Raw genomic sequence first — 10,724 nt, 5'->3', positions numbered from 1 at the left:
ATCCTTAAGCACATGGTATATTGTATTCCTCTCGGATTTCTTTAACAAATGCAATACGAGCGCGTAATGATTGTCAATCACACGACGACCTCAACATGAAATTACTTTAGTTAATGACAATGATAAACCATCTATTCATACACAAGTCATTCAACTCAAATCTAGGGTTGAATGATTCATGCTTCCTAGTATGGATTATAAGGTCTATTAATAAGCATACACATCTATGGAAAAAGCATAAATCATCTTAGTTTAACACATAATCTCCACATAAATTTACACTAATATGGAAAAGCAATTAAGCAATAATTAAACTAAAAAGAGTGTGGAGAGATATGTGCTCCCTAGCATGAGTTTATCAAATTCACATAAATTATGTCATAAGCACCATTACACAACCATCCTTAGGTTATATAATCATCACACTTACATAGAAATCCAAGAACAACACAATTTACCCCATGGCCTTTAGAAAGAATTCATCAACACCCTACAACTAAATTAGCCACTCATGGAGTTATGAAATTCTCTTATAGAAGAAGAAGAACCCATTACTCTAGAGGATATAAAAACTACAACCTTGATTATTGAATCTATTTTTAACAACTAAAAATACTCAAGAACAAGCTTAAAAGAAAAGAAATTCTAAATAAAACTTAAAGAACAAGCTATGGGTTCTGGAATTTAAGGATTCCAGAATCGTTTTCAACATAAAATAACACAAAAACAATAGAAAGAAGAAGAAAGAGTTGCTGGAAATGTAAAGGAACTAGCAAGAACACTTGAATAAATGAAACTTCAACTTCAATTTACTATAAAAACGAGTTTAGACTAAGCTATAGTACAAACTTATCTTGAGAATAGCTCTCTGGAAAATATGAAGAAAATGGTGCATCACTTAGATGCACAAAAACTAAGAAAAATAATTTATCAACTAAAAACTACCTATCCCCCAACCCATACGTTCATCCTCTATTTATAGAGGTTTTGGAACAACAACCCTAGCTCTAACACTCATTCTCCACCGTGCAAAATAATGGTGCTAACTTTTGTTTTGAACCGCACAACTTGAGGATGATTTAGAGCCACACAAAAAGCTGCCGACATCTGAAGATATTTCTGGAATGTCCGAAGTCGATCGATCGAATTGTTTTGCCTTGTAAATGTCGATCGATCGACATTTCGATCGATCGAATGTTTCACTCAGTAGAGTTTCGATCGATCGAATACACTTGATCGATTTTCTTCTCCTTGGCAGTAACACTTGATCTTCACATATCTTCATTAGGCTTAATTTGTTGATTTTTCCTTGTTTTTCAATTAAGACCTAAAAAAGAGATGAAACACTAAAACATACTAAAACGTTATTTAACAACATAAATTAGGGTTTAACATATGTAAATTAAGGGGCGTTGAATGTAAACATTCAACGCTTATCACACCCCCAAACTTACATAATGCTAGTCCCTAGCATTATAATTTAAAGATTAAAATTAAACAACTAAAGTAAAACCTCTTTCGCGGGAATCACGATTGCACTTAGCACATGCAATAAGCCTTTTAAACCCCTAGGCTACCCTAGTGGACGAGTGAAGTCTCGTGAAGGTTTAGCAGGAATGCTACCTACAAACATCATCTTTACAAAATATACATGTTACTTAATAAAAAGAAATATCATCACAACAATGGTTCATAATTCATGAATAATTTTAAACTAATAAACTCCATCTTCACACAGTTTAAGTAAATCCTATACTTACTTACAAATGGCCGGCTAAGACTTCACATGTTAGAAATGATGTGGTTTGATATTAACATACAATTTATGAGGCTTTCAAAGAATATTACCTACATACATGCTTCAGTGTCTCAAAATTCTATATATCTCTCACTAGATGGAATAACCAAGGCATAGACATATTTTATTTATTATGGTTGTGCAATGCTCAACTGCTTTAAGCTTCTAAATGACCTATGTACCAAGTGTTAAGCCAGTGACTCCCAAACCAGATGGCTTTAGGGCACTAGATGTAAAACATCCCTAAGAGCCTAATAACTCAAGTCAATAAGAACTACGAAGTTGAACTAACCATTTTTATTTACTTACATCTTTTGACACGAACACTCAATGCTTAATGAGGCAAGAGGTCCGGTTACTTAATGAAGCTCTTTTTTTTTTTTTTTTTTTTTTTTTTTTTTTTTGAATAAATATAGACTATGCCCACGTCATCCATCTAACAAGTAATCTTGGTTCTCCGAGACACTAAAGACTGTATGCAAGGTATTTAACTTAAGTACATACCCCACAAACAATATGCCAATGTATGTCATGATTTTCAAATTTTCTACATATGAATCTCATAGCCAAAAGTAATTAAGCAGACTTAGACTGATTGTGTGATCATGTGTTCAAAATTTTAAAATTGTCAATGAAAATCAAATCACAATTATAAATCAACTAAATTCTACAAAACAACATAGATATTCACAAAAAATTTTGAAAAATTTGTACAGAATTCAGACTAAGTGTACTTCTATACCCCCAAACTTAAAATAACACATTGTCCCCAATGTGGACAAAACGAAAGCATGTTTAAGGGATACGGAAAAACCTGGATGGGGAGGTATGGCTCAAAGCATACCCCCAAACTTAGAGGTAGGAACATTTAACCTGAAAAACAAAACTAAACACCAAAGTAATATACAAGATAGAAGAAATAATAATAAAAGAAAATTTCCCATTTCCAACATGTTCAGTACATCCCAAAGGCATATCAAAGTACATTGTGTAAAATATAAAATATCCAAAAGAAAACACAATGTCTATCAAAAGTACATGCCTAGAATAAAAATCAACATAAAGAAAGATAAGTGCCCTAATGGCAGTCATGGAGCTGCATCCGGAGGTGGTGGAAGGCGTCCTAAAATCTCTCTCATCATATCCTCCATAGTGCTCTGCCGAGCCAGGATCTCTGCGCGTGTCTCTCGCATCTCAGTACGCGTGTCGCGCATCTCTCTAACTATGACGTCCAGCTGACTCTGAAGCAAAGAAAAATCTGTAGAAGTGGACGGAACTGAAGTCTGATGTGGAGCGGAAGGCTCAGTCTCGGGTGCCTCGTCTACGGGAGCACCATCATCGATCTCCATATCGACCTGTGGCTCGCCCAACTGGGGCATGTGAGAAATGCTCTGAGTCCACTGAGCTAGGCCGAATACTGGAATATTCCTGTCCAAGTTGGCCCGCTCCGGAAGATTAATGCCACTAGAGATGATAAGTTTTGTAATGAGGCATGGAAATGGTAGTGGCCTCTGTGCAGCGTTCTTTAGCCGCTTCTCAATCATGTCCTCCCAACACTTGTACATTTGTCCCCAAATTATCTCTGGGACGTTCACCCAATAACGCTTCTCAAAAGCATAAAGAGCGGCTAAAACATCACCTATCCTTTGTGTCTTGTGTCCCAATGGACACACATTTTTCGTTAAGATTGAATCTATGAGCAATAGGTGAGGTGGCAATTGTGCTCTCTTTGCACAAGTGCATCTCATATCCCCGTAAGTACCTCCAAACATATCATGTATAATGAAGTGTAAGTCACAATGTGGAGGGTACTCACCAAATTTACCGCGCGGGTCATCCGTCGGGCAGCCAAGCGCATTGGCTATGTCGTCCACGCTCACATATACTTGTTGTCCCAAGACAACGGATGACAAGTAGGCCGGGTTGTCCGTGTCATAAGTGAGATTTTGGTAGAAGACACGTACAAACGGAGGATAGAAGAAATCACCGGCGGGCTTCAAAAGTGCCGACAAGTTGCGCTTCCGAATTTGACGATACGCCCATTTCACCTCTTCTTTTTCTCGAAATTCACCGACAATGTCGAAACGAGTTTCGACATTGAGCGGTTTGTGCCTCCATTCATGTGTAGCAAACTCACCAATGTGGCCGGGACTGTCGGGGGAAAGAGGAGAGGCTTGTTCCATTGAAAAGTGCCTTTGGGGACTTTTATCGAACACTTGGTGGGCCACAAAAAATTTTCCAAGAGAGGAAAAATTTTGGATATGTAATTGGTGGGAAATGAAGGTAAAAGGAAGGGGAAGAGTTTTGAAGAAAAAAAATTTGATGGAAAATGAAGAAAAAATGAAGAAATAGAAGAGTTGGGAAGAAAGAACAAAGAGGGGAGAAATATTGGCTTTCGGTGGGTTGACAAGAAAGGGAGAAATGAGGAATGAGGAGGGACACGGGTGTTTTAAAACCCTGTCACGTGGCTACTGGGCGATGTCGATCGATCGACATATAAGTCGATCGATCGACAATTAGATCGATCGACCTATAATTTCGATCGATCGAATTCTCCTTTTTTTTTTTTTTTTAACTTAAACAAAGATATAAAAACAGTAAAAATAAAACAAATAAAACAAAATAAAATACATGGTAATGAAACATAAGCACACAAAACAAAAATACCACCGAGATCAACGGAAAAATTTGTACAAAATGAAGCTCTAAGTATCAAAAGTAGATGGGATCCGTTAGATCAACGGATTCCACATCTTCGTTATGCGCAATACCCTGAATGTAGGGTTTTAATCTCTGACCATTAACCTTAAAAAATTGGCCAGTTCTGGGATCACTTAACTCAACCGCTCCGTGAGGGGATACAGATGTGACTACAAAGGGTCCATCCCATCTCGAACGGAGTTTACCAGGAAACAGGCTAAGTCTAGAATTGTACAGCCATACCTTCTGGTCTGGAACGAAAGTCTTCGGCCGGATGTGTTTGTCATGAAATGCCTTAGTTCTTTCCTTGTACATCCGGGCGCTCTCGTAAGCATCATTGCGGAGCTCTTCAAGCTCGCTTATTTGTAACCTTCTGTGGGATCCTGCAGATTTCATGTCGAAATTATAAGTCTTAATTGCCCACCAAGCTTTGTGCTCTAACTCTACAGGGAGATGGCACGCCTTGCCATAAACAAGCCGATATGGCGACATGCCAATCGGTGTCTTGAACGCTGTACGGTAGGCCCATATTGCGTCATTGAGGCGCAATGACCAATCCTTGCGATCCGGCCGAACCGTTTTCTCCAAAATTCTTTTTATCTCCCTATTAGATAATTCTACCTGGCCACTTGTCTGAGGATGATAGGGTGTGGCAATTTTATGAGTGACGGAGTGCTTAACCAGCAATGTTTTTATGAATCTATTACAAAAATGTGTTCCTCCGTCACTGATAATTGCACGAGGCATACCAAATCTACTAAAAATATTTGTTTGAATGAACTTCACAACAACTTTATGATCATTGGTTTTGGTTGCCACAGCCTCTATCCATTTTGAAACATAGTCTACCGCCACTAAAATATATTCAAATCCAAAAGATGGCGGGAAGGGTCCCATGAAGTCTATCCCCCATACATCAAAAATTTCCACAATTAAGATGGGGTTTAGAGGCATCATGTCCCTCCGAGATATTGTTCCAAGGCGTTGACATCGATCACACGCCTTACAAAACTTAAAAGAATCCTTGAACAAGGATGGCCAGAAGAATCCACTTTGTAAAACCTTCGCCGCAGTCTTTTGTGCACTAAAATGTCCTCCACATGCTAAAGTATGGCAAAACATGAGGATACTTTGAATTTCACCTTGCGGTACACAACGGCGAATAATCTGATCAGCACAATACTTGAAAAGCTCAGGATCCTCCCAAAAGTAGGATCGGATTTGCTTGAAAAATTGATCCTTAGCTTGCTTAGACCAATAAGAAGGGATCTTACCTGTAGCAAGGTAATTGACTATGTCAGCATACCATGGTATTTCTTGAGGAGTGATCTCAAACAGTTGCTCATCCGGAAAGGAATCATGAACTGGGAGGAGAGAAGACTCAAGAAATATACGAGAAAGATGGTCAGCTACAACATTCTCGGATCCTTTCTTGTCCCGTATCTCTAAATCAAACTCTTGTAATAAGAGTATCCATCGAATTAAACGGGGCTTTGTTTCCTTCTTGGCCATTAAATGCCTTAATGCGGCATGATCAGAGTATACAATCACTTTGGACCCTAAAAGATAAGAACGGAATTTGTCCAAAGCGAAAACAACCGCTAGTAACTCTTTCTCTGTTGTGGTATAATTTGCTTGGGCTTCTAACAGAGTCTTACTAGCATAATAAATCACGTGAGGGAGCTTGTCCACACGTTGACCTAAAACAGCACCCACTGCATAGTCGGATGCATCACACATGATCTCAAAAGGGAGAGACCAATTGGGAGTCTTCATAATCGGAGCTGAGGATAGAAGAGAGCGAAGTGTCTCGAATGCATCTAAACATGCTTCATCAAAATTGAACGAAGTTTCCTTGGCAAGAAGATTGCACAAGGGTCGTGAAATTTTGCTAAAATCTTTGATGAAACGACGATAAAAGCCAGCATGTCCGAGAAATGAGCGTATTTGCCTAACCGTGGTAGGTGGTGGAAGTTTAGAAATCAACTCCACTTTTGCCTTGTCTACTTCTATACCTCTTTTGGACACTATATGTCCCAGAACAATCCCTTCTTGAACCATAAAATGGCTCTTCTCCCAACTTAATATCAAATTTGTCTCCTTGCATCGTTGAAGAACGAGTGAAAGGTTATGGAGACATTCATCAAATGTAGGTCCAAAAACGGAAAAATCGTCCATGAACACTTCGAGAAATTTTTCTACCATATCCGAAAAGATAGACATCATACACCTTTGGAATGTTGCAGGTGCATTACATAATCCAAAGGGCATGCGTCTATAAGCAAAGGTACCAAAGGGACAGGTGAAAGTTGTTTTCTCTTGATCCTTGGGATCAACGGCCACTTGGTTATATCCCGAATAACCATCCAGGAAACAGTAATAACTTTGGCCTGCAAGACGTTCTAGGATCTGATCAATAAATGGCAATGGAAAATGATCCTTCCTAGTTGTAGAGTTGAGTTTCCTATAATCGATACACACACGCCATCCAGTGGTCGTGCGTTGAGGAATTAGGTCACCAGAAGAACTCTCAACCACAGTGATACCAGACTTTTTAGGTACCACTTGTATGGGACTCACCCATGTACTATCCGAGATGGGATAAATGATACCCGCATCTAATAGTTTCACCACCTCTTTCATGACTACTTCCTTCATATTAGGATTCAATCTCCTTTGTGCCTCCCTGGAGGGCTTAACATTATCCTCAAGATGAATACGATGTGCATATGGAGGGATCAATTCCTTTCAAGTCTCCCACACTCCATCCAATTGCTTCCTTGTGTTCCTTTAGAACATCGAGTAAATTACTCTATTGGTTATCCTGTAGGTTAGATACAATAATAACTGGGAGAGTATCATCCATACCTAAGAAAGCATACTTAAGTGTCGCAGGAAGCTGCTTAAGTTCAAGCTTTGGTGGGGAGATCAGAGAAGGAATAGGAGGGATGCCTGAAGTACTAGGTAATGGCTCCTTTGGTACTTCCCAAGAAGGAGAGTCTATTGCAGCCATATTATCAAGTAATGAATTGACTTCGCCAACATAATGCTCAATATCAAAATCCTCAAAGTCAAAGTGAGATAGACAAGCCTCCAATGGATCTTTAATCAAAAGGTGGGGGAGTGTGTCTTTAACAGTTTCTTCAATCATGTCCAATAAGAAACACTCATTAATATCTGATGGATGCTGAAAAGCATTGAAAATGTTCAACTTTACCTTCATGTTCCCAAAGGTTATCTCCATTTCTCCTGTCTTGCAATTTATGCAAGCGTTAGCCGTAGCTAAGAAAGGGCATCCAAGGATGACTGGGATAAACCTTGCGGGGTCTGGTACAGGTTCTGTATCAAGAACAATGAAATCTACTGGGAAGTAGAACCTATCCACTCTAATGATTACATCTTCAATTATACCACGAGGTTTCTTTACGGATCTATCTGCAAGTTGTAAGATAACCGTCGTGGGCTTCAACTCTCCGAGTCCTAATTGCTGATAGACCGAGTAAGGTAACAAATTAACACCTGCACCTAAATCAAGAAGTGCCTTGTCAATGGTATGGTCCCCAATAATACAAGAAATAGTGGGAGCACCTGGATCTTTAACTTTGGGGGCTACAGCATGTTGTATCAAAGAACTTACTTGCTCGGTCAAAACAATTTTTTCTGGACTACGCTTCCTCATCTTACGCTTTTGAGTACACAAATCTTTTAAAAACTTAGCATAAGGTGGGATCTGTCGGATAGCATCAAGAAATGGTATATTAACTTGTACCTTTTTAAAAACGTCCATTATTTCTTGATATCTTTCTCCTTGCTTCACAGCACTAGGAGGCTCCTTGAGACGTTCAGGGAATGGAACTCTAGGCTCATAAGGTATCTCAAGAGTGGCTTTCAACTCATCTTTTGGATTCTCAAGGGGTATCTTTGGATTTGATTGGGATTCAACTTCTTCAGTGTCTTTCTGCCTGACCTGATTATCGACTGTCCTTCCACTCCTCAAAATTGTAACCGCTTGGATTTGCTCATGGGTGGTGCTACTGGAAGCACTCCCATCGACCATGTATTGTCCCTTAGGGTTGGCTATTGGTTGGGAGGGAAGTTTCCCTTCTTTTCTCTGATTAAATGTATTTGCCAGCTGTCCAATTTGACCTTCTAACTTGGCAATCGACTGGGAATGAGAATTTAGCAATTGAGTATTTGCTTCCAAGTTGCCAAGTGCATTTAAAACCTTATCCTCAAAAGCAGAATTTCTTGGAGGAGCAGCTGACTGATACTGATGGGGTCGATAATTGGAATTATAGGATTGATTAGGAGGCAAAGGGTGTGCCTGATTATGCACTCCTATAGTCGGTCCCTGATTTCCTGGAGGTCGCCAAGAGAAATTTGGATGATTTCTCCATCCCGGGTTATATGAATGAGAATATGGATCATTACCCGGTCTGGAGATGACTGCATTTGCTTGCTCATGAGAAACTTCAGAGAATTGTCCTAAGACGGAGCAATCTTTCGCATGATGCGATGGATTAGAGCAAAATGAGCAAATTTCCTGTGAAGGTGGAATTTGAGAAACAGTCGTAGGTGCAAAACCAGCGGCCATAATCTGATCTAATTTCTTTGATAAGGCATCTACCTTAGTAGTCATATCTAAGGAATGGCTTACTCCGAAAATTGTCTCACTTCTTTGATTCTTAGACGCAGGGGCCCTACGACCAGATGATGAATGATGTAAAGAATTTTCAGCTAAGTTTCAAACAACACCCACGAATTATCTTCACTTTTAAGCATAAACGTACCCCCACAGGAGGCATCTACCATTTGTCTATGAGGCTCAGTCAAGCCATCATAGAAACACTGAATGAGTTGCCACTTAGGAACAGCATGATGTGGACACTTTCGTAAAAGGTCCTTCATCCTATCCCAAGTTTCATGAAAAGGTTCCCCCTCTATTTGTGAAAAACCGGTTATGGCTTTCCGTATTTGGTTTGTTTTCCCTATGGTGAAGTACTTCTTAAGGAACTCTTGTTGCATCTGAGCCCAAGAAGTGATAGAGTTAGTCTCTAGGGAATTCAACCAATATTTTGCTCTATCTTTTAGAGAAAATGGAAACAAACGCATACGCAAAGCATCTTCAGAAAAGTTCTGTAATCGCATAGTTAAACAAATCTCAAGGAATTCATCAAGATGCTTATAGGGGTCCTCGTTATCAAGCCCATAAAACGATGGAAGCATTTGAATAATGCTAGGCTTAATTTCATAATGAGCTGCCGTAATGTTCGGCAGCTGAAGGCTTGAAGAAGGGGTGTATGTAGTGGGAACATAATGATCCCTCAACAACACGGGCTTTTCTTCTTCAGCCATAGGTGTTTTCGAACGGGCTTTTTGACGTGATTTCCTTTCGGATCTACGACGTCTAGGAATCCGCTCTAGGTCTAGGTCGAATGGAATAATAGGCAATAATAGCGACCGTCGACCAAACATAAACTAACAAAAATAAAACAATATATACGACACAAGGACTTAGAAAAAATACTGGTTTCAGAAGAGTTCCAGTTGATGCAGTGGTTTCTGTTGCTCCACCAAAGTCGCTCGATCGACTTCAAAATGGATCGATCGATATTTCGATCGATCGAATTATGTGTCGCTCGATCGAATTTTCTCTGCAAAAGAATAAACTCTACCGAATCCTAAAAAAAAAAAAAAAATTATATTTGTACACAAACATGAAATATTGACAAAAATAAAAATAAAATTAGTTTCTGCCTTGAAACAGCTGCTGAGATGTCACTGAGATATGTCGATCGATCGAGTATATATGCGATCGATCGATATTTCGATCGATCGAAAAATAATTAGATCGATCGATTTTTAGATCGATCGATTCTTTTGGTTTAAAAAGTAGATCGATCGAATATACTTCTGCAGAAACAAAATTCTGCAGAAACAGAACCAAATCAGTGTTCGAACCCAAAAACAATTTAAAACCGAACCAAAACTGCTTATGCACAGAATATACAATATGCACAGAATCAAACTAGATAAAATCATAAACACTTCACAAACAACCGTTTGCAATCCCCGGCAACGGCGCCAAAAATTGGTAGCGTTCCAACCGATGATTTAAAAATAGGAATTTGGTTTTACAATTAATCGGTTTTCACAACTACGTGGATTTTAATATTTTTAACCACTCGCAATAATACGTATCGATTGTACTATAGTAAGGGTGATC

General features: G+C 39.1%; 1 protein-coding gene and 1 pseudogene across 1 annotated transcript; one reads left to right on the top strand and one right to left on the bottom strand.

The window, feature by feature from the left end:
• Positions 1-7,310: 7,310 nt before the first annotated feature.
• On the bottom strand, positions 7,311-9,853 carry LOC133869260 (uncharacterized). Its single transcript, XM_062306216.1, has 2 exons — positions 9,613-9,853; positions 7,311-9,235 (listed from the first exon to the last, which is right to left on the bottom strand). The coding sequence occupies exons 1-2, from the start codon at positions 9,851-9,853 to the stop codon at positions 7,311-7,313; spliced, it is 2,166 nt and encodes a 721-aa protein (XP_062162200.1).
• LOC133869972 (small nucleolar RNA R71) lies at positions 9,369-9,466 on the top strand (annotated as a pseudogene).
• Positions 9,854-10,724: the final 871 nt, after the last annotated feature.

Source organism: Alnus glutinosa, chromosome 5 (genome assembly GCF_958979055.1).
Source record: "Alnus glutinosa chromosome 5, dhAlnGlut1.1, whole genome shotgun sequence".
Classification (NCBI taxonomy): Eukaryota; Viridiplantae; Streptophyta; class Magnoliopsida; order Fagales; family Betulaceae; genus Alnus; species Alnus glutinosa.
Note: the sequence above shows the minus strand (reverse complement) of the source record. Positions and strands in the feature narration are given on the sequence as shown.